We start from the raw sequence: 26,051 nt of genomic DNA on the forward strand, positions 1-26,051 counted from the left end.
TTTATATATAATAATAAAGGAATGTAAAGGAAAGAGCCTGTCTTGATAATGAGGATAATGGATAAGCACAAAAAGTATCATTTAAATTAAAAAGAAATAAATAGGTAAGCGTGGCTTACCGTGATCAAAAGTATTGAGTTCTTTTCCCTTAGGCAGAACGAAAAATTCTCTCTCATTAATTTCCATTCTTTAGCTTTCCTCGAAAAACAATCAATCGTTTTGAAAGCGAGGTTAACACCAAACAGCTTCCCATTTTTATTTAAAATGTTCCTGCCTTTTATTTCTCCTTTAAACTCCCAAAATACATTTTATTCTCCAACAAGAGGAACGGGAAGATTTTAATCAACACTAAGTAAGTATAATTGATTATGGGTTTGTTTACTTTAAATTAAAAACTGAATGAAATTTAATTATAAAACTTACAAAACTACACCCTGAAGAATGATAACGATTTGTGATTTGACAACTCCATCTTTAGTATAATGATAGCGTATTATTTTGAGTTTTCACGAAAAACAAAGGGGAATTTTAAACCGCCATTAAATTACTGATTTTCTTTTTATTGTCGTACTTGAACTTCCTAGTAAGTTTGTTGAGTCATGTACATGAAATTATCCTTTTCCTTAACAGATGCAGTTCTTTTACTATAATCATTATTTCAGAGGTAAATATGATTCAAACGCAGTAGATTTCAACCTGTCCAATATTTTGATAACGTCTTATCGTATTGCCTTTCGGTGATATTATTAATTATAATATTATTTCGTATTATAGTAAGTGCGGTGTTAGTGATAAATAATTTTCGTAGTTCAGTATTCAATAAAGAACGTTTGGTCGTGTTAATTATGTGAAAGGGAAACACAGTGAAAACCCCTTTAATTTAATTAATAATTAGGTTCGTGAGTCTTATTCACCCTACATTAATGGGACGAAATTTTAAGCCCTAGAACAAACTGGTGTCGAACCTGCATTATGGCTATGGAAATTGGATTTCGATTTTCTAAACTGTATACACCTAGACACAAGCCCGCTAGCTGATAGAAACTTGCGTCTTCTATCAACTTTTATCACCGCTGCATTTTAGATTACATGCATTTTAAATCTAATAGATAATTGTTTCTAAGGCCTACTTTCGAATAGAATTAATTAAAAACCACCTACTTTTCGAGGTGTAGATCAAAACTGGAAAAATAACGAACCTAAATGGATATTTTTAAGAAGAATGTAGGGATGAATTACAGAGATAGAAGAGTGATACTTATTTTGTATAAAGTGTAACAGGCAGTGATAGAGATGGGTCTGCGACGTAGCGAAGTAAATATTAGTCAGACAGGGATGCACACTATCAGCGCACTTTTTAATCTGTACTTCGAAGACGTATAAAGGTAGGAGACGAAAAATTAGAAGATTTAGGAAGTTAGATAAGTCAGGACGGAAAGAGCAGTAGGGATATAAAGCAAAGCGAAGGAGTCGCCTTCAATAAAAAGAAGTCATTTCTGTGCTCGCGAATGTTTAATTTAGAAATTCAAAAAAGATTGTTAAAGGTGTATGTTTGGAGCGCGGCGCTGTACGGATGCGAAACATGGACGGTGGGCGCGGTGGAAAAGAAAAGTTCGAAATGTGTTACCATGGATAGAAAAAGTTAGTAATGTAGAGGTATTAGAAAGAATAGAATGGGGAATGAGAAGATTAGCTCAGGATAGGAAAGAGAGGAGATACGTGTCCAACCAGTCTTAAGACTGACGACCTTATGATGATGATGTGTTAATTATTGATGTGTACAGTTACTTGCATGCACATCTATAGTTTACTTAAAGCATTCATTATAAAATTATAGGAACATGTTAAGGCCACACTGACAATAGTGTCGCTCAAATTTGAATGGCTTGCGACCAGTATTTTATATTTAAACAATCTTTTTGAGCTGGATTAGCGTCTGGAAATAATAAGATTGTAAGGTCAGTTGAAATAGTTGAACTGTAGTTAGTAACATTTAAAGAGTAGAAGATGACATGAAAAAAGAAGAAATTAATTCGTTATTGCGCCTAATACCTAATAGGAAATTTCGTGTAAGCAAAGAGACCTGTTGTTCCATTTTCCAAATGGAAGATTGTTTTTCTCTAAAATGAGTCCAGTTATCTTGAAGGAGCAATAATGTTTCAAAAGAAAGCCAATTTGCATTTGGAATTGCAACTGCTCACCTTATTGTCTACTCTGGACTCCTTTGATTTGTTTGCGCTGCTGTTTCTTTTCCTCGGGGGTATCGGTTAAATAATAGAAAATTTGTGTAAGAGCTTTCGTTATTGTTCTACTATATCGTACACGTCAGGTTCGTTGAAGATTAAAATGGGGAATCGGTATAAAAGCGACTGCAAAGGACCTTTAAAAGTTTGTAATTGAACAGCTGTTAGAGAGTCTCTCTCACTCTAAAGAAATTATTTACCTTGAAATAAACGTTCTAATAAAACGTTCGCTCTACCAGCACACTGCTTGAATTAAAGTGTTTCATTAAGCCCTACGTACACAACAACAACGGTTTGGTGTTTCTTTTTTCTACTTTTATGGATTAAACTTCAGAAGAACAAAATCAGTTTTTCTTTAATTAACACTATACTGCTTACTAACGAGAACCCACAACAGAAAATGCGCTAAAATTTATTGCAAATAAAAACAAGTAAAATTTACTGATTGAAACACTACTTGAACGTTATTTTTCAATTGCTGAACTGCTGATAATTACGAAACTTTGTAAAACAGAATTAACGCTTAGTTTCAAACGTTTTTGATGTTTGTTCTTTATCAAACCAATATGCTAGGTTACCAAATACAAATTCTAGGCGCAAATCAGCAAGTCCCTAACCACAAAGGATCAAAACAAATTAAGTTTTATAATTTTTACCTACTAAAAGTAGTATCAAAATCATTCCCAACTTATTACCCTAACTGTAAATTAGTTCATAATAAAATTCGGTAATTTTCATCAGGCTTCTTGGTAAACCTCTTTTTTTTTAAGATTATTGTGATTATTAATTGTTTTAGTTATAACTGTAGTAATTCTACCTCAATAATTTTTACTATAAACTTTATATATGAACAAAAGCAATCGTTAATGCTTGTTAAGCTTTGGTTTTCTTTATTTGCTTGTAGTTTTGGGTGTTAAGTTTCCAATTTGTGTCGGTTATTTGAAAAGTTAAAAACTGTTACCTAGTCGGTAATGGATTGTTTCATCGGGAAATGCACGTAATAAGAATGGCCAGCTTCAAAATTACTCCTTCAAATTATGTATGCAATTGATCAACGAAGAAGTTCGAGGTCTAATAACATCAAAGTTGCCTTCGCTTTTCCGAGCAAAGTAAGTAACAGTTCCAATGCTTCCTTCTTTATAATTCCTTTCTTTTCTTTTCTAAAAGCTGACGACAGTGCCTGGTGTTGCTATCGGCAAACTTTTAATTCCGGAAACAAATCAGGAGAGCAATTATTCAATTTTATTTTTCACGGCGATCGGAGAGACGACGAAGGCCGGCGAGGGCGAGGGAATGAAACGGAGATGAAGTTGCCTTCTGTAGCCGACTGGCGACTAAAATAAAAAAATAATAATAAAAAGAAAAAGGGCGTCACTTTAGCCTTGCCTTGTTTTGCACTTTTTTTGCAGATTGCGTTAGCTAAAACCGTTGACTTTTTCGCACTCTCACGCTCGTAGAATGAACACATCATTTGATCGGGTTGCGGTACTTCGTATTTCTACTTTAATTAATCCCTCGAAAAGACAGAAACTGGATGAATAAACTTTCCGACAAATGCAACCCCTTATTGTTTAGATACACTTAATAAAATTGAAACTGTTCATTTCGCTGAACAGATTAGATCCTTCTTCACGTTTAATTATCCTTGTGCCTATTTCGACCATGGTACACGCTTCCATTCGTTCGTTTTTTTTTTTTTTTTTGGCGTCACATATTTCAAGTGTCCTCGTGTGTACCAGCTTTATAGCTTAAAGTTCTAAAAGATATTACTGGACATAGTCACGTTACGTTCGATGCATCCATCGAGGTACACGAATATTTGGGCAGCCTTAATGAGGTGTTTCCCTACTCATACTTCGTTCATTGATCCTGAAAATCCTGGATTCGTCCTTCAGCAGGGACGTTAGAATCTAATAAAATCATATTGAAAATAGGATTTCCAGTCAATTGGTTTAGGAGCTTTCGTTTTGTAGCACAAAGCTCTAGAATATAACACTGGACGTATATGGATTTACACGAAATATTTGGGAAGCCCCAACCCGTACTTCAATCATTGATCCTACAGATCGTGGATTCGTCCTGCAATAGGAACATTTCAATCCAATAAAATTATATTCAAAATTGTCACTGATGTAATATCTTTGTCAATTGGTCTGGGAGCTTTCGTATTAATGCTTAAACTTTAGAAAATATCACTAGACGTAGTCACGTCTCGTCAGGTAAGATGCATCGATCGAAGTACACGAATATTTGGACAGCCTTAATAAAGTGTTCCTACTCATACTTCGTTCATTGATCCTGAAAATCCTGAATTCGTCCTCCACCGGGGACGTTACAGTCCAATAAAATCATATTGAAAATGGGATTTCTCCGTTCCTACCCGTATTTCAATCATTGATCCTGCAAATTGTGATTCGTCCTGCAACAGGATCGTCTCAGTCCGACAAAATTATATTGAAGATGGTCACATTTTGACGGACAATATTCGCCAATTAGTCTGGAAGCTTTCGTATTATTGCTTAAAGCTTTAGAAAAGTCACTGGACATAGTCAAGTCTCGTTAGGTTAGATGCATCGATCGAAGTACACGAATATTTAGGGAGCCTTAATAAGGCGTTCCTACTCGTACTTCGTTCATTGATCCTGAAAATCATGGATTCGTCCTCCAGCGGAGACATTAGAATCTAATAAAATCATATTGAAAATAGTCACATTTTGATGGTCACTTTTCGTCAATTTGTCTGGAAGCGTTCATCAGAAGTGTATTAGAAGTATATAATATATATTGTGTTTGTAGTGTATTTGGAGTAGAGCATGGCATCACCACGTATACTTCCTCTCTGATAATTGGTGGAAGCAGCCTATACATAGGCTGTATTATTAAGCATACAGGTTGATTTCCGTGCCAGGCGTGAATCTTCATGACGGAATAGCTACTATGATAGCAATAGGTACGCTTATCGTTTCTGTTTGTCTTTACTCTTCCCATCAAACAGCTAGTCTCGGTGGAATATGTGACTCTGAAACCAATATTGACAGAAGGTATCGTCTGTCAGCATAAGTATAGAAAACTATGCGACGATTTTGAACCATGAACACTAACGTGTGCATATAATATCTGTTCGGTTTCGTTATCATTACTTATGCATGTACAAGACAGAAATAAGAGTTGTACATAATTAAAATTACGGACAAGCTTCAATCTCATTATTACTTTTTGAACATTTGAAAAGGAATTCGCCAGTCCAGAATGCATTTCCGGCTATTCCTTTCAAAGATTTTTTTATAGACACACCTCAAACACAGAACATTTCTTTTTACAATTAAAGAAGTAGCTTATTTTCGTTTTCTTCAGTTTTATTACTATCTCTGATTAAAAAATAAGCTTGTAGTTTTTAAGTTACTGACTGAGTTTTCTTTTCACAAGGGGAACTGGAAACTTGCTTACTTTTCTCGTTAACTGGGAAAACAGCAGTGACTTTAATAACTTTGCATTATATTAGGAAAAATTCAAGTACCTGGTTGTTGCAAGCAATTTTTCTCAATTACAACAGCGTTTCCTGTCGGATAATGTAAACAAAATTTTAACGTTTCATCAGACATCAACAACGCGTTTATAGGTAATACCTCGTAAAGATAAATCTTCTTTATATCGTAGATAATATAAATTGCACAAATCGTTGTACAGTCTCGCCTATCAAACACGAACTACTCACTGTTAGGTGATTTAACCAAGTCCATTATTATTAGTAGGCAGCAAACTCAAATATATTAACATACGGTCATATGAGTATTTATTGAAAATGTGTTGCTGTTTCTCAATTTATTAAAACTGCAGCATGAGTTAATTTGAATGCTCATAGGTGTGGGAATCGGATCAAGTGTTAAGTGTAAAGTGTAAAGTGTAAAATGGAAAATGTGAAAAAATTATTTACGTTCTAATCGGCCGGGAGATATTTCTAACGTTAATTATCATCATCATAAACAACAGTCATATTTATTAGAGAATCACAGCAGCGATTTAATTAATTAAATTAATCGATTTTAAAATTTAATTAAAATAACTATCGGTACACTACGTTGTACCTACATTGTTCAGATTTATTTAATTAGATGAAGCGATTTTTTCTGTATCCAATACAAATTCGTTAATTTTATTTGACTGTTCAATTCGTGCGAGAGGTAATCAAAGTGTTTTGTTACAAATTAGGTCTATGTCGAAATTAATTCGATTAATGATACCTACCCGACTAAGGAGGAATGTTCACATTGCTTTATCGCTGGACTATCCGGTTTAAATTGACTGTAATATTACACGTGACCAACAAAGTATTTCGATTTTGTCGGTTGATCGCCTCCCGAAGTACAAATGTTTGTCTTTACTCAACCCGTACGATTTAACTGGATCGTCATCGAAGAGGACCCGAAAATGGTCTCGAAACATAAACAAAGTTAAAGTACACAATACTAACAAATCCCGCTCATAAAGTATGCGTAAGCCCTAGCATAACCGACAAAAATTAATTACCTCATATATAATATAGGTATATATAATACGGGGTGTTTCACAATTAGTGCGTCGGAAAGTCAAAACTTCTGCTGAATGATGCTTCCTACGACATCTAAAAAAATATGGGGTAGTTTGTACTCAACTGGTAGGTAGGTACCACATTTTAGGCAGTAATATCCTATTTATCAGTCTGAAAAATTAATATAAATTATAAGTTGGGTGAAAAACTGGTCCCAAGAGAGCTTTTTCGTTTGTTAACGCAAAGGGCCGATTTTTGAAGTGTTAATGTGAGATGAAATTCCCACTTACCATCAATGATAGGTTTAGGGGGCACTTTCAGGGATGAATCTGTAAAAAATGAGAATAATTATTACATATTTATGTCAAAACACGTGCATACATTGATTGTTCGTACATTGTTCTCTAATTTTTAAACATCTAAGGAGAAATAAGACAAATTATTCATTAAAGTAGGAACATATTTAAAGATTAGAATTTTGACGAGATTTTTCCTTAAATCTTAATATACATTTTTGCTACACCCTGTACAGTATATTGAATTAATGAATTCAGCAAAGATTATATAATTTTTAAAAATCTACAATGAAAGTGCCATTTTATTTTAAAACAAAATACTGTCAGAGGGGAAATACGTTACAAATGTAATTAATAAAGGGAAAAGCACAGGACGCATTTTAATGATCCTCTATCACATGAAACGAATTCTAAATTGGTTTGGCATTTGATATTTATGTGTCACAACTTGAAGCTTCCTTCGGTATTCCCTTTATTCTTAAAAAATCTGAATGAAAAAACCGAATTTCTTAACAAAAAGCGCTAAATATAGATACCAGCATAAGTTTCTTTTCTTTGACGTCGGTTAAACATGTTATATGAGAGGTATTTTAATAAAATTGAAGTAATAATTCAATTTCTTCCCGTCTTTTTATAAAAACACTTCAATGTGATTTGAGTTTGATCTGTATATTTTAAGCAATACTAGAAATTAATAATAATGGTTCAGTAGGGCGATATATCTGTATGTCAGTTATTCCTTATTGATGGACTACGTTTCTATTTGTTCATATCGCAGTATCTAAAGTGTGTTATTTGAAAATTCGATTAAATGATAAAACAAATTACCCACAGAAGCAAAACAAATAAAATTAATTTACGCATTAATGACTACCGATTTAATTACTCATTAAAATTCGGCCACGCTGTTCTAAAACAAATTGCTAAATGAAAACGATTTGTGACCATTCTACAAAATAATATTAAATTATGTTTGACACACACTTTATTTATCATTTTCATTTAAAAGTTGTACCATTTAGCATTAGATCGAAATAGCCTAAATATCTAACAACATTCCAATTCTACTGGTTCTATCCACTCAAAGCAAAGGCAATTCCATGCATTTCTGTCTTTAAAATTGACGCAATATCAGAACAATCAGACATTTTATTTTTTTAACTGTTTTATCTACCTAGGAAGTCAGATAACTCAGGATAGAAGGGGCAGTAGAGATATAAAACAGAGGGTAGCACAGAGTCGAGTCGCCTTCAACAAATAGAAGTCACTTCTATGCTCGCGAACGCAAATAATTGTTAACGGTGTATGTTTGGAGTGAGGTACTGTACGGGTGCGGAACATAGCCGATAGACGGGGCGGAAAGGAAAAAGTTAGAAGCGTTCGAAATGCGGGTGTTACAGGCGAATGGTGAGGGTACCGTGGATACAGAAGATTATAAATAGGAGAACAGGGCTCACTATAAAAGTCAAAGGCATGATAGGTTAATAGGATGCCTTCTCAGGCAACAAGGGCAAGTTAGACACATATCTGAGGTAGACCTAGATTAGATTACTGTTTAGAAATAGTTAAGGACGTTGGATGTTCTAGTTTTAGGGAAATGCAAAGGTTAGCTCAGTATAAAAAAGAGTGTAGGTGCGTGTTCAATCGTCAGTCTTAGGACTTACGACCTTATCTTGACGAACTTATTATTTAACTCAAAAATATATATGAATGTATGTTTTTAATGCACAAGACAGGATGCTGCAAATAGAGTTTTTTTTTTTGAAAATTAAGAGAAATTGTTAAAATTTGCCGTTTGCTAATAGTTAACCCGTTTTTCTATTTTTCGTGTCGCTAGATGAAGAGTGCGGATGCTACAGAAATAGAGACACTTAACACTTTTACGGACTAATGATCTCGATTCGCAATGTTGAACATTGCAACAATTGTCGCCATTAAGGGACGCTTGCTGGAAGGGTAATTTGCTATTCACGCGCACAAATTGAAGAATTTTATTCAGACTAAAATCAACATTCATCAAACTGTAATAGATATTACAATGGGCATTTAGCTACTGAAATACACCAGCTGAAGTTATTTTGTACTTATTTGACCATAATAATTGAACTGAATGCTGTTTCATTGCTTTTACGACAGATAACAATCGCAAATGCAAAAGTGTATTCGTTTTTAATCATATTGTTGTCGTACAACCAAATTTCCTCTATTTTTCCTCCATAGAAGTTCATTAACAAGTTTAGAATCATTATCCTACTAATTGTCATAATTCGTTCATTTTAATTTATTGTGCTTGGTTTTTTTCGAAATACAGATATGTATACGTATACATTAATTAATGCGTCCACTTCTAAAAGTGAATTTTATAGTAGTTATTGGTGGTAGAACAAATTAACTTTTCTCTCATTTTCCTGCTCTTTTTTTAACTATTCAGCTATCGGTTTGTACTGGGCGAATTTTATTCGAGAAATTCATTTCGCATTCATTCCAGAACAAATTGCTCGCAGCAAAATTTCCACTGTACGTACATTGCGATACAGAGGGGCTTCATCCTCAATTTTTCATGGTTATACGTATAACGCAAATCAAGCAGACATCTCGTAAATTATATTAAAGTTCTATGCAATTTTAAAAAATAAATTTTTAAATAAACTTACTGGATATATGCTTGGTACTATTTTTAACAAAAAAATTCTAAAGTAATAATCGTGTTTATTATTAGGCGAACAATTAGTTTGAAACAAATAAAATTTCCGGTAGGTGTATAGCAACTCAATTTGCCATTTTCCTTGAAAATACACTTGGAAATTTATACACTCGAACAGATTGTTTGTTTTACAAATGGGCGCGAAAGTGGTAACGATAATTTCGAAGGGAAAATTTTAGTTAAACAAACGAATCGCTTCTGAGTATTGATAATTTCATTCTTATGGGAATTAAAACTTTTGGAAGTGTTTGAGTGGGAATTTTAAAACGTTCAGAAGCTTATTACAAAATAAATATTTTATTTTGAACCAGCGGAGACGTGTACTTACGTGCTGTAAAGATATTTTGGTATAAGTTCAGAATTTATTGTAAAAACTTTATTCCTTTGTTAATCTGTTCAAGCAGTCTCGCCCTGCATAAAAAATAATTGAATTTAAGGTGAAATTTAAGCCTGCAGCTGAAATAGAAGTCTCGACTTGATGGATTATACTTCTGNTCCCGAGGGATAGATAAATTTCTTTTTACATAATATGTTATGAAAATAGAACTGCATCTAGAAATTTATATTCATAAAAATAATTTCTTATCGGACGTGTACTTACGTGCTGTAAAGATATTTTGGTATAAGTTCAGAATTTATTGTAAAAACTTTATTCCTTTGTTAATCTGTTCAAGCAGTCTCGCCCTGCATAAAAAATAATTGAATTTAAGGTGAAATTTAAGCCTGCAGCTGAAATAGAAGTCTCGACTTGATGGATTATACTTCTGGGACACCTAAGCATTTGTTTCATCTCTATATACCAAAAAACTCGGAAGTAGCACTCGCAGGTACGTTATAAAATTTGTAGTAGGAACGGCTAGGGTGCGATGAAGGCTTATCTCGCACGGTGTAAAATCAATGTTACGCTTTTCGGAACGCAGTCTCACACGAGCACGAATTGCATCGTAAGGCACTGCATGGTAAAGACGTGTATCTCGCACGCACGGTGTAAAATCAGTCTCAGATGGTTAAGAACTTAGTCTCGCATGCGCACATATTAACTGAGTGCCGTACGCGCGAGCGGCACTCCATGGCGAAGACGTGTATCTCGCACGCACGGTATTAAATCAGTCTCGGATGGTTAAGAACTGAATCTCGCACGCGAACGTATTAACTGAGTGCCGTACGCGCGAGCGGCACTGCATGGTGAAGACGCCTATTTCACACGCACGGTGTAAAATCAGTCTCGGGAAGTTAAGAACTCAGTCTCGTACGCGCACCGTTTGCAACTCATAGTGAAGATTCACCACCGTCCGCGCGATAAATAGTACACGGAAAAAAGCTTCAAAACTACGTGCCACCTGCACACACACTAGCATCATTAGGTACACCACGATGTTTATCACCTACCCCTTTTATGTCATGTAGCTTTATTTTTGAGGACTTATTTGGACAAGTAAATTAGTTGTTTTTAATGAATGTCTAAAACGTATACGGTGTTATCATCACTTTCTCCTTCTATAGTTGAAGATGTAAGCTCAAATTATCTGTTAGAGTCTCTCATTTCATACAAACTGTAAATGGAACGAAGATTGCTCGTTATCCATCTCATCTATGTACATATACGAGCGCTGTAATGAATTTGCGATTGCTCTTTACTAAGTACATGTATGCATTCACATGCATGTATGTACATATTCCGTTTTATAATTGGAACCATAAGTGCAGAGATGACGTATTTAACACTACAAACGATACTCCGGCCTTTTTTATCCGGTCAAATGTTAAGGGCTAGGTCACCTCAAAGAGCGCGCGCGTGTGCGAGGGTGTGTTACATACGTTAAACTGTTGCTTCAATTACCGTTTAATTTTTGTTTTCTTCTCTTTTCGACAATTTGTATTGGAATAGAATGAAGTCCCGCTTTTTTTCAGTATGCTTGTAAATTTCAACCGCGATGAAAATACACCTACACATTTACATATGATTTTGCTTTAAATGGAATGATATTATATGACAACGAATTGACAAAAAATAGAAAAATACGCGGATTTTCTATTGCAGTTATTTGAACTAAAATGTAAATTAATAAATGCAGAATAGAAAATTAAGAATGGGAAAATATGTTAGAACGCATATTATCCAACATATTAGGATGATTAAGACGGACGTTCACCCCTATCCTAACTAATATAATTGCGAATGTGAATTTGTTTGTTTGTTACCATTTCATGCCTTAACTATTCAACTGATCATCATGAAATTTTGTACATACATTGTCAGTAGTATAACAATGGATATAGAGTGCTTTTATACAGAAAAAAATACTGTTCCCGAGGGATAGATAAATTTCTTTTTACATAATATGTTATGAAAATAGAACTGCATCTAGAAATTTATATTCATAAAAATAATTTCTTATCGGAAATTATTGGCGAATAATGATGTGTAAAGTAATAAACAAGAAATTTGGAAATTCTGGTTGCGTATAGGTGCATACGTGTTTTGCGATGATCAATATATTCCAGCTGGTGATAAATTGTAATTGAATAGTTGAATAGGATTGGTGTTGTGTATTGTCAGCTAATTACCTTTAAAATTTTTCGTTAATAGCATTGCGTTGTTAGCTAAATAAATCCTATAATGCATTAGCGTACTCGAAATAAACAACATAAAAGCAATTATTGAAACAGAATAGTTAATCCTATGATATATTTATTTGGGTAACAGCAAAAACTTGTACTATGTACGTAGATATAATTTAAGTAGTACACAGTTTGTTTGGACATCCAGGCGCTTTTTCTCCCTTAATAGTCATACTTATACGTCATTCATGTGTTTGCGCTTTCTCATTTTCTTGTACGAGAGGCAGCGTCTTACAAGGAAAAGATGATAAGAAGGCCTCTTTGCATACGTGCACGTTTGTTTTGCCGTCCTCATAGTAAAACGTGGTTTCCCGAACAGAATTCGGTCGCTTTTATGAGTTCATATCGAACCGCAGTTCTCTCGCTCACCGGGCTTAAGCCTAATCCCCACTTTCTCAATCGCGGTAGTTATATTCCAGTTGCTCAAGTTTTCTCATTTCAGGCCATGTCAAATATTATATATTTACATTTGCATCATACAACTAGACAGGATGAAACGTATCGCACCATTCATACCCCGCAAAACTTTTTCAAAACGTCACTACACCGGGTGATAAAAAATTCCTAACAGGCCTAATCCTTCTTTTCTACATACCATAAAAAGAGTAAGTAAAAAATATCTGATCACATTGCAGGATTCGAACTCGCATACTCCGGAGTGGTAGACCTACAAGTCTAACCATTACGCTATTAACAAGACGAAGATCATCTCAGTGGAGAAATTGCGTGGGCAAGTTTAATTTGTTGTTTTATGAGTGGAAAACACGGAGATAACGAATTTTCTCGATTCGTCACACCCGTAAACTGTAAATTTCATCTAAATCGTTGATCGAGTAATTTTCAGGAACGCGATTACGTATAATAGTATAGAACTCAATCAATACAAATCATGAAACGCTTCTCGAGATCTATGACGTTATTACAGGAAAAGGTTAATTCCAATGATGAACTACTTCTTCCATAGATGAATATTCATACTGAAACTGAAACAGTTTGTCATTTGACTCGACTTGTCGTTATCTTTATTAGAAAAGGATCTTCTTTATTGAATCGATACGTTGAATTTAGATACTTCTTTAATGATAGCTGTTTAATGGCCGTAATAAAAGTAGTGTCTGACGCGTGTTGATGAGAACTGACACTTTTACCTTTACATGTAAAAAAGGAGACGCATTTTAATTGATTGTTAATCGTCTATTATTGCTTGATGACTAATAAGGATCACTTAGAAAGTCAATGACAGTATTTTTGCTACGATATTTTCAGACAGTGTATTAGGTACATTAGGTTGAATTATAAGCGAGCATAAATTTTATAAATGATTGGACTCCCGCACTCGGTCATTTGATAACGAATGTAATTAATGCCACGATTAAATTAGATGATACGATTAATTATTCAGTTTTTACATTTCGGGCAACCTAAATACCACTGGACCACAAATATGTGTCTACCAAGTATTGAAAAAGTATTCTCGAATGAGGATTTACAAAAAAGAATTGAAAAATTGTAAGTAAAGTTGCAAGATAAGAAAGTGCTACGTTACAAAATTGTTTTGTATATTGATCGAAAGTTCATTGTACCCGATAGCGTTAGCTTTTCTAATCCGCATCTTGTACTAAGTGGAGCTCAACTAGCTTTTATTTTATCCATTCTCTTATCTTGTGGTTATAGAGCTGTTAAGTTGAAATTGTCATTTCTTGATCAACAGAGCAAGGCACAGATTATTTCTATAATAAATTAACAGCAGTCGTACGAAAAAAGGATTTCATGTACCGTAAAATTACATTTCGTCGTTGAACGTTCTTGGTTGTTGTGGTTTACAAAATGAAATTCTGAATTCAAAGATATTTGCAAAGATTAGACAGAATAGGAGGATGGCGTAATTTATCAAAATTTCAACGCTGATTAAAAATAGACATTTTAATTTCAAAATCAATTTCCTAAGGGAGGTAACAGAGAACTTAGAGTCATTCTTTCGTATTACCTCCGTTTTATGTTCGTTTCAAATCTCCATAGGTATCTAGTTGAAAATTCCTTTGAAGGATTCTGAAAAATAATTTCTCTGCTAATTTCAAATAACATTTTTTAACTTCCAGACAATTAATATCGTTTAATAAATGGCTCTTTGTCTTATCTTTAATATCAATACTCTCCGATAATGACGTCGATCATTAACTTGTACTCTCTGGTTGATATTCACTATCAATTTGTACTCCTTTACATTCTCAATTTGCAATTTTCATCAATATCGTCTTATGGTATTTAATAATGACCTTATTATTAATATTCTTTGATAATGATCCTACACACTACTTCGTACTCTTTCTTAATTTTATCTGGTTTTCCTCGCTGAACATCTTCAATATCAATACTTTTCAATAAACACTCTCATTATTATCTTATTGTCTTTGATAATGATCTTGTATATTATTTGATAAAGATACTTCGCATTATCCTGTGCTGTTTGATGTCATTTTACATATTCTTCCAATAAAGACCTTTAATACTAACTTGTACTCCTTTATAGTATCAATTCATATTCTTTGGTGATCTTTTAATATCAGTTTAGAAGAAAATTGTTGATTTAGATTGTGGATGAAAGTTAGAAATATCTGAATGTCAATTACAGTGGATTGAGTGGTTGGTTCACATTATGAAAGATGTACCTGGTTCTAGGAACGTGAGTGCGGCCAACTTCACACTGCACTCGACATTAGGGGATGATAATTAATGTCTTTCTTTATTATCCTGTGCATGACAGCCTGAATTAGAAGACTCTTGTCGACTAGAATAAGCACGCTGCGCTGCAGGGTTCTTTCCTTTTACTATTCTTGCTTCAATTGCACTCTCTACGTTTCCCTTCCTGTATAATTATTGTGGTGCCGCCGCTACGTATGTCGAAATTATTATTATTATTTTACTACTTATACATATTTAAGTTTAAAACACCTACGGAATCTCTTTGTTTCAAACGCTTTCAAAAATACGTACATGGGTACTTTAACAACTTGGACTAGAATAGAAGTTTAGTTTTTGAAACATTTGAAATGTTATTCAACACACTACAGCCACCGTAGCAGTGGAAAGTAGAATAAAATAAGTTATGTCCCATATATAATTTTAGGGCAACTGTTTGACAAGTTTCATCCGTATAATGTGCTTATTGAATTTATAGCCAAAGTTGCGAATCCCTCCCAACCCGGGGTATTTAATACAGTACGTACGGCCTTCATCATACTATAAAATGCAAAAGACTAAATCGGATTATTATCGATTTTAGCTTTTAATCTAAATACTACATAAACTATAACATTATCTAACAAATTTACTTGTAACAGGTGCAGTTTTCGAGTAAATTGTGTTGGTTCGCGTGAAATAATCTGTTATTTTTGTTTAAATTTTCTTTTTCCGTCACAAGAATCTTCGGGAAAATATAAATAAATTTCTATAAAAAAGCTAAGGAATAGCTGGTTAGACAAAATAGCTTAAAACTTGATGAATTTTCATTAGTAAAGAAGATACTGTCTTTCCGTAAATAAAAGGTGCGTTTAAAGTGGTAGAATTTTACAAAATTCCAGCAGGATCTAATCATATTTGCAAATTTTATTATGTTATTTTATGTGATGAGACTGCGTCTACTAAGAAGATGAAGTTTCCTTTGGGGTATAATTTTCGTGAGGTGGAGTACTACACTCCACTTTTCTGGCTCATATATTATACTCGAAAAGTAAGTCCTTATAATATGTATGTATAATTCACGAACCTTTATACGTATCCAACAGCGATATCGCTTCCCCAAAGAATACATAATTAATAATTATTACTATCATTTAACTTCAAGGAATTATTTGTTGTTTCTCTTCACTTCAAACGAAACAAAATTTTCAAATGAGAAATAACATAAGTACGTATTATAATCGATTCTGAATATTATTGTGGACATTTTTACAATCAATAAAATAGATAATTTTTATGGAAAATATGAGGAAAATAATGTTATACTTTTTGTGTCCTGCAAATTTTGTAATAATTTATTAATATTAATTTGCATTTACTATATAAGATTCTGATTTGATTTTTGAATCACAAAACATTTCGTTGACTCAAGTTTTATTAGCGACTTAATCAATCAATAAAATGTATTCGTTAAAACACACAGCAGTAGAATTGAAATGTTTTTTTAAGCAAAAAGAAAACCATGTCTGTCATGCAGAACAAACAAGCATGCAATTTACAACATCAAACGTACAATTCGTGTAGAATAGCACCGTTGATACAGCTATGAAGGTGACAACCAGTCCCATGAGAATGGCGACCATTACTGACGACTTGCAACACATTTTCTGGCAAGTCTTCGGAGATTGGTTTAAATCACTAGACAGTCTTTTAGCACTTTTGTTATCGAATTCACTATTAGATCGAGAAGTTCGTTTTGACTTTTGATCAGCAGTTCTGTTACTAGTTGATTTCTGGTCGATATTTTGAGCAGGTTGACCTACTAGTTGCGTTGATACTCGATTAGTTACTTGATTAGAAGTCCTAGTAATCGCTTGACTAAAAGTTGTGGGTTCTTTGGAAAAGCACCAGCACGATCTCGTATCCTGTTCGACCTCGACCTCGTAACTCTTATTATGACCATCGTACGTGTTACTATCGGGATTACTCGTTGTGATTCTTTTAGGTGATATGTTTCCTTTATCATTTTTATCACTTTCAGTATTTGCTACTGGTCCTGATGAGCCACCTTTCTCCTTCTCGTAGCCGTTTGAAAAACCAACGAATCTTTCTACTCCGTTGTCATGTGTTTTGGGTGGATTATGAACGTTTGCACCGGAATTATATGAAGCTGTGGTACTATTATAGTAGGCAGAATTCGAACTGTAAGTACCAGTAGAAGTACTGTATCTATTCGATCCAAGTCCGCATGAATTTCTCCTAATAAAACTTGCTTCGTATGGCCCATATAAATTTAGGGAGTTATAGTGGCGATCACTGTCTTCACATTCTAAATATTCCCGTTCTTTGACAGTCGGATTGTAGTAATCATCTTCACGAGAACTAACGTCTTGGTAGCTCCTTTCTCGTATCATCGTCGAGGGTCTTTGGTGGCGATCGTATGCTGGTGGTGCAGGATACAGGCAATAACGAGATCTGTACTGCTCCCCCATGGAATAAATTTCGCTAGGGACTCGATGTAACTGACTAGTACTGGAATGGTACGTTCCATATGGACCAACATTACCGCCCCCTGGGACTGAAACACCTATTTGGTGCCTAGGGGACGACATATCATTCATCTTGCGCAATTTTATTTAAATTATTCACTTGGCGTTTGTAATTATTCATCATTTACAGGCGATTTTCGATTCTAACGAAGTCGTAGCGGCGAATTTTCTTTCAATATTAGGAACATTAAAAACCAACTGATAAGGAAACATCTTTCGATGAAAATATTCCTATAATGTTAAATTGTTAGATTACTTCATATTGTTTTACAACACGCTTTATGTCCCGACCCTGAAAGAGAAACCTTTTTTTAATTGACACGCATCCTAATAAAACTAAAAACTCATCAACTACTTGCAGTTCTGGAGAAAATAAACGTCCAACAGCTAAATAAAAAAAAAAAAAAACAATTAACTTCAAGTACAGTCAAGCTTATTGTAGGTGCTTATGCGTATACGGTCACGTAATAATTTTATTTTAATGCAAAATATTAGCACTTGACTGTACAATCTGTGGTAATATCGAGTTTGAACACTCGTAAATAAACTTAGAAACTGTAGGCACTGAATCGATTGTTGTTGGCAGTCAATTTTATCAGATAAACTATCAATAATACCCTTACAATACGTTCCTGCCGCGTAATCGAGATTAGGATAAGGCTACGCCTTCATTGTAACAAGACAAAGAACATGTGCTTTTAGAAAAGAAAGCACTCGGCCTTGTCTATAACAACATCGAACTTAAAATTGCGATACAATCCGAACTTTCACATAGGACCGCGTAAAAAAAAAAAAGAAATAAAAAGGTAACAGTATCTCTCAAATCTGCTACTGACGTTGTAAAATTACACAAATAAAGTGGAAAGAGAAAAAAAAAGCATTGTCGCTGGTGTAAGCCATACATGTTTGTACCGACAAGAACCGCCAGTATAATTAAGTTGTATCGATTTCCTTTGACTAACGAAAGCTATGGAAAATACGTGCAAGTCTATGTAGTTACCGACTTGCTTCTTTTACCGACCGAGAAAAATAGCGAAAAGTAAAAAAAATCGCTTTACAACTTTTCACTCCATAAACGAGAAACTTATTCCAATTTAAAATCGCTTTTAACATCAGATGCCATAGTTACCTAACTTTAATGACGTTAATAGCAACAATAAATAATTAATTACATCAAACACTTGGTTTTTTTTCACCAGGAGCTTACGGCGTATATATTTTTTAATAATAATAATACTTATGGACTAGGAAAGGGAAGAAAAAGAGGGAAAAAAGCGAAGAGCACGATATTGACACATAGAAAATAGAAGAGAAAATAAAGACACACATACATACACATACACACATTACACATCAGTATGCAAATCTAAGCATACATCTATCCCTAAAGTTGTCCTGTCTCTAACGATGTTTACGATTCTTCGATATATAAATTAAAAATTAGTGATGACACTGTGCATCCTTGTCTGATTCCTTTCTTAATATTAACATCTCTAGGGTGCTGCACAAGTTTTATAACTAAGTAGGTACATAGTATAATTTTATTTACATAGATTCACTAAAACCGCGTTTATTTGTTTATAAAATGGAAACAAAATCAGGTTTATGACAGTGCGTAAAGAAATAATATAAGACCATTTATAAGCGTTTTCTAAATGTTCTGGGAGCTTCGAGATTTTGACATGAGAGATAAAATTTAAAGCAATATGAAATTGAAGCGAGCCTGCTGCATGTGACAGACGTCATTTTTGACATCCTCAGGTGAGATTGCAGCATTTTACAGCCACTCAAATAAATACGATGCTCAAAGGATTTTATTTCAAAATTTGTCAAAGCTTTAACTGAAAAACGGTTTCTACCATTGAAAAACAGGCTGTATTCTGTTAGTTTTAGCGACAGCTTTTAGATCCATTACCTGCTTTTTTTCATTTCCCTCTTTGTTCTGACTGTACCCGCTGACATAGCTATGTCTGTTAAGAATTTAGAAAGTCAATATCCCAAACAACCTTAAATTTCGATTGAAAACTATTTGTTGATTACAATGCCATTCAAAATTATTGATGAATTTCTTTGTGCCGATCTTAGGCAAGCTTTTCTAGGATGGCAGAATATGAATCAATATATTTTGGTAAAAATTGATTAAACTATTGATTATATTCACCCTTCATTATAGTTATTATTAAACAGTCAATTAAGCGGTAAAAATCTAACGCAACATACGTTGGGCAATGTGATAAAACTGTAGAAGTAAGAATCAAAGGGCATAACAAGCATGGGACAGAAAATAATCTCAATAACCGACGACGGTTGGAGTTTCTTCCTTTAGACCCAAATCAGTACACCATTAGTTTTCCAATTAATCTCAAAAATGTTTCGGTATCCATAGATCCTAGATGCTTTCCTATTTAAATTTTTTTAAACTATGTCGCTAATTTTGCTTTATACATATATGTACGTATAAACCTATATAACAAATGAATTGTTTCGAAAGTATTCGATAGATCTGCAAAGCTTTTGTTTTCTTGTTTTGTTGCGGTAATTCGTTTTGTTAATTGAGTTCGCCTGATTGCTATTTCTTGAGTATTCGCTTCATTCAGTACAGGAGCATGAACCGATGTTATAAAGGAACTCGACGAGATTAATAACCGCGCCGAATAGCTAGCTAACTTTCCCTTCTTTATAAACTTTTCTTCGATTCTATACATCAAAATAATGGAATAAGTATTTGACAAGGACAAGGCATACTATTATAATGTATTTAACAAATAAACACCAACAGGCTCTTTTAAAACTACCGAAACGAAGAATATTCGATTAACAACACCTCAGATATCTCGTGAAACGTCCACATGGACAATCAGAATAATTCTATTTCCTTTTCCGATAGTACACGAAACTCCTGTATGAAAATAAATAAAAGCAAAACAAAAATACTGGTATGCAAGGGTAGAAATGATAGGGAAACAGCGAATATAAAGATGGGAGACGAAAAATTAGAAGTGGCCGAATTTAGATATCTAGGAAGTCAGATAAGACAAGGCAAAAGGAGTAGTAAGGATATAAAAGAGAGGATAGCGCAGGGTCGAAAAGGCTGTTAAAGGTGTATGTTTGGAGCACGGCGCTGTAGAGGTGCAAAACATGGTCAGTGGGTGCGGCGGAAAAGAAAAGGTTAGAAGCGTTAGAAATGTGGTGTTACAGGTGAATGATGAAGAAACCGTGGATAGAGAAGGTTAGAAATGAAGAGGTATTAGAAAGAATAAGAGAACAGAGGACTCTAAGAAAGTCAATAAGAAATAGTCGAGATAGATTTGTAGGACACCTTCTCAGGCATGAAGACATATTAGACACAGAAACGGGAATTAGGAATGCAAAGATTAACTCAAAATAGCAAAGAGTGGAGGTGCGTGTCCAACCAGTCTTAGAACTGACGACCTTATGGTGATGACATGAAACTATTTAATCGATAATATTAATGAAGATCTGTTTCTGCTTCCTATTTATTTAGAGGAATCAGTTTCTGTCAACAAATAGATGATTACTATGGTCAGGTATGTAAGCTCATAAACATACGTGGATCGTGGCGAGGTAAAAACAGGAATGGAGCAACGAAAAGGAAACGCATCATGCCGACTCATAAAAAAGTCGTTTTATTCAAAATCGATATGCTGACTTGTACATACAATGGGCAATAAACATGCACGACACATAGGGCGCCTTGCCGTACAAAAAGAAACGCATACGCTTTCACCGAAGATTCCAACAAGTCACTCATCCATCTATTCATTTAAATCGTTTCAAAACGTATTTTCGTTTAAAACTATTTCATGTGTTAACATCAATTTCGACAAAGTATCTTAGTGCTCGGAAAGCTTTCTTAAAGCTCTAATCGTCGATACCGCAAAACGCGCTTGCTACTAAATTTCATATCATCTATAATTATAAGTAACCAACATGCTTAGCTTTAAAACCCGAGTACACAATTTAGTCTATATTTGATAAGATTTATAGCAATTGATTATAACATGCAATTATGAGCTTTTGTCGATACATAAACATGTTAATCCTAAGGTATCCTGATTGTGATTAGGACTTTTAAGCAATATATTTGGACTAAATTAATTCCGGTACAGTGAATTACCTTCATATACGTAATAAAATGAACGTTGTTTAAGATAGCAAATTCCAAATTTTTGGAATTTTCTAAATTATTGAAACTTGATCTATAAATTTTCAAAATTACGGTAAAAAAGTAAGGATACGTGTTGGAAAATTCAAACTGTGAGTCAGAAAATTGGTAAGTTTAATTAATCAAGAGATTTTAATTTCACTGTGATGGACACATTAGCGTCTACGTGCATCGAAAAGGGCCTTGAAGTGAGGTCACGATGTAGAAGATAACCGGCACGCACGTTGTCCTTATCTACGTGGATGATGTGATTAGGTATATGTAACTACAAGTGAGAAAATGCGAAAATAAGATTTTAACTTGCTTACGTTAGCTGTGTGAAGGGTAGTTACTGACGTGGGGGGAGGTTATATTAGACTGTGAGTTAGTATATATAGAGAATCGTGCGTGTTATTAATAATTTACGGCCAGTGTGACATGGCGAGGCGTTTGGTGCAAAAATGTAATGTAGAAAGCACGTTCGTTTGTTAGCCACAGTGGGATCGGTGAATGTTAGCTTTGACTAATTACACCTCTACACGAGAAACAAAAACACCGACACAATGCGCTCCGGCTAGTGTTTATTTCATCTATGCGATGCGAGAATCTCCGTCACACAATAACTTCCATCCATTAAGGCGAAAAATTGGAGTGGGGCAAACAAAAAGCTGTCGAGGGTAACTTTTCCGAAAAATCGTCGGAACCGTCTCGACTAAGGATGCTGTAAATTATCATAACGGCCACGGCCACTAGCTCTTTCACTCTTCCTCGCCAGCGCAACGCTCTTCCTATCTACGACAAGGCCCGTTTGGCTCTGTTTCCGTCACCTTTTGTCTTACTTACCTAGCTCATACAATTACCCATTCAAATTATTATTACACGTACAATATCCTGGTATAATAAAAACGCACACGCTTGTTCTTTTGTTCATCTATTTTCCACTCCTAACTTACGCCAATTTCTCAAAGGATAACAAATGTAGCAGCTCATTATCCTCATCACCCCATGACAGGTTGTATACGTGACTCCACTGCTTCGTATCCTAGTAGCTCTTCATGTCTAAGAAGATGTCCCACCAAACTATCTTGTCTATCAACGGTATTCTTTATTATTTAAATGGGATAAGATGTTAAATTTACTTGTAAATGCAGGGTTGAAGCACAGAGATACAAGAGTGATACTTAGTAAGAAACAGGAAGTTATAAAACTTGAACAGCAATATAGAGAAGCAAATATTAGTAAGGGAGTCAGACAGGACAACATTAGGGGGATATATATATATATATAAGGATGAAAGATTAGTATTCTTAGATTTGAAGATGATATATCAGTTTTAGCATCTAACAAAGAGGAGTTAGAGATAGTCTTCAATGAAGCGATATTGACAAAGCAACGTTGTATGAAAATAATTAAAAGTAAAACAAAAATACTGGTACGCACGGGAAGAAGGAGTAGGCAAAGGGTCAATAGAAAGATAGGAGACGAAAAATTAGAAGAAGTGAGGATAGCGCAGGGTCGATATGGATATGGATGGAGAAGGTTAGAAACGAGGAGCTATTAAAAGGAGTTAGAGAACGGAAGACGTTATGAAGTCAATAAGAAATAGGAGAGACAGATTAATAAGACACCTTTCTCAATGTTAATTAGATTATTTTTCAGAAACAGTTAAGAATGTGGGATGTTCCAGTTTTAGGAAAATATGATAATTATCTCAAGATAGGAAAGAATGGTGATACGTGTCGGCCAGTCTTAAGACTGACGACCTTATGTTGATGATGATGAAAAATTTGAAACTTCATCCCCTTACACTTATCTTTCTTTAATGATAACAATGCATTTCGGAGTATTAGTATGAGACCAATAGCAATATTTGTAAATTCTACAAATTAATGTATTTATTTAACTACATCCACATTTCAAATGTAACTTGCGAATCAATGTAAAATCCCATTCTTCTTTTCCAGGAAACAGCCTGATATAAAAATTTCAGAATTAGTGTGGTAATAAATTATGAATCCCTAAATAAAGTATTATCCTGAAAATTTTGGAAGGAAGAAATTTATGTCTCAAACAGTTTATTTTTTATTTATTGTCATCAACCCGGTGCTCTTCCAGTTCTTCAGTTCTTATTCATATTGTCTTCTTTTATTTTCGTTCGTTTTTCTAACTGTTTTACAGTTCGCAAAGCGGTTAGTTCGAAAGAAAAAGGATCAATCTGGAAAACTTAATTGCTGAACTATGTTACTTAATGCGAACTCCCCGGGGAAACTAGTAGCTAAAGCTCACTTCATTCTACCTCTCCCACTGACAACCCTACCCTTTTCATGGTAAATTGCAATTATTGCTTTATGCATTACTTACTTTGCTTTTAACAGAGGACGGAATCTACTTAGGAACTAATAACAATAGCTAATCGTATTATTCAAATAAAAAGTTTAACAAGACAGAGAATATAAATGATGAAGAAATGATTAGGAATTCTTTGAAAATTTGTTAAAAAATATTNTAATTTTATAGAAACATTACTTTGGAAAATTAATTTCAATTTTTTCGTTTAACTTTCGAGTAGGTTTCCTGAAGGGGGACAACGACTACCTACTTAGTTGTTTTATGTGTAAGTATAATTCTGAACGTAAGCCTCTTGAAACTGAACGCAATAGTCCTTAAGCATATCAATAGCACAAGGTAAGCTACTTATGGAAACTTGAAGAGGACTTACGTCTATTGCATCTTTTCGAAAATGGTGTTATACCATCTACCCGCCTTTTACAACTATATTCCATAAAAATGATGTTGCTATAAAAAAAAGTAAATTGAGATAAATAAAAAGGAATTAACTATAATAATTTCTGCATCTGAGGCAGTTGAAGTTGAAGGCTGTCGTGGAATAAGTTTTACATTTTATGACACGAGAGAGACATTACAACACGTGAAATTGTTTAAGTCGAAATGCTAGTAGGTCTCCCTCAACTTTCGCAGGATACGCCCAAGTCTCTAGATCCCCACGTCAAAAATATGACAAACATAGGAAGAAATGCAAAGCCTACTCGAAAAAGTAATAAAATCCAGAAAATTTTCCTGATACAAGTCTCCGAATGTGACATTTGTTTAAACCAGTGCTTGTCAAACTGTGTATCCGGATTTATTACCACTTTTCTCAAAGAAAACAGCCATGAATCTGATGTACGAAGCTGGGCGATGATTGAAACAAATGAAATTAAAGTACAAGATTACACATTACTGTTGAATTTGAGTAACACAAATAAAATTACAATTTAGCCATTAAAACCTATTTTATTACTATGCTATATGAGCTAATAATAATTTATAGTTCAAACTACCTTCGAATCCTTCTTGATAATCCTAAAGATAGAATACCTTTTTTGAAAAATTGATTCCAGTAAGAAATATATTGGGCAAACTAAACGACCTTTTTAGTGTATGTTTAAGTCAACGTATGTCAAGGTATAAGGTAGATACTAATTATATTTATAAAATGAACATTATCTCTACTCATGAAAATTTTTAGAACCACTGGTCTAACAATATAACAGTTCCATCAACTTTTATAATTTGGAAAAAAATACCAAACTTTCTAGAAATATCATATATGCCAAACATATAATTGTACAAACTTATCTTGCAACTTCATAAAAGAATCATATATCTTTTAAGCAAATGGTTTTCAAATAGTTTTCAAGCACTTTTGAATAAATAAGTAGTGTACATACGGATTCCTTATAAAGAAGGACGATATCTACCATAATAACTATTATCAGTGAAACCTTCAATAATTTAATATTATATGTTACACAAAAAGTTAATATTTCTCTCTACCTCTGGTAGAATTATTTCAGTATAAAGGAAAACGCTGTGTTTTGAGGGATGAATAAACCTCTGTATGTATAAACTTACTAAATTTCTATCACAAAAACCGTCCTGAATCCTGGGTTATTGTCAGATTTGAATCCTTGCTATATCCTTCCTGAATTTAATAAAGAAGAAACAAAAAGTTTCTTTCACGTATATCTACTACGACGTTAATCAATAGATGCGATTCATTTCATTTCGTTTATAAGTACCTACATACGCAATATCTTTATTTAAAAATTTAAACATAATTTTAACGATATTTCTTATAGATTTACGTTTACACTCAACTTTATGTTACATCAGGCGACGAAATACATATTTTCGTCTATTGCAGTTAATAGATAGGTAACGAATTTTGTACCTCGACGAAGCTATACATTCTAGCGAATGCT

General features: G+C 34.0%; 1 protein-coding gene across 1 annotated transcript in view; it reads right to left on the reverse strand.

Moving 5' to 3' along the window:
- The window catches only part of LOC108741849, a gene marked incomplete at its 3' end in the record, with an annotated part of 100,806 nt that overhangs the window by 56,756 nt on the left and 17,999 nt on the right, over positions 1 to 26,051 (reverse strand). The window contains exons 2-3 of the mRNA XM_025974872.1: positions 16,646 to 17,913; positions 7,062 to 7,100 (exon numbers count right to left, since the gene is read on the reverse strand). Coding sequence (XP_025830657.1) covers positions 7,062 to 7,100; positions 16,646 to 17,693 — 1,087 coding nt within the window. The remainder of the gene's footprint in view (positions 1 to 7,061; positions 7,101 to 16,645; positions 17,914 to 26,051) is intronic.

Source organism: Agrilus planipennis, unplaced genomic scaffold (assembly GCF_000699045.2).
Source record: "Agrilus planipennis isolate EAB-ADULT unplaced genomic scaffold, Apla_2.0 scaffold265, whole genome shotgun sequence".
Classification (NCBI taxonomy): Eukaryota; Metazoa; Arthropoda; class Insecta; order Coleoptera; family Buprestidae; genus Agrilus; species Agrilus planipennis.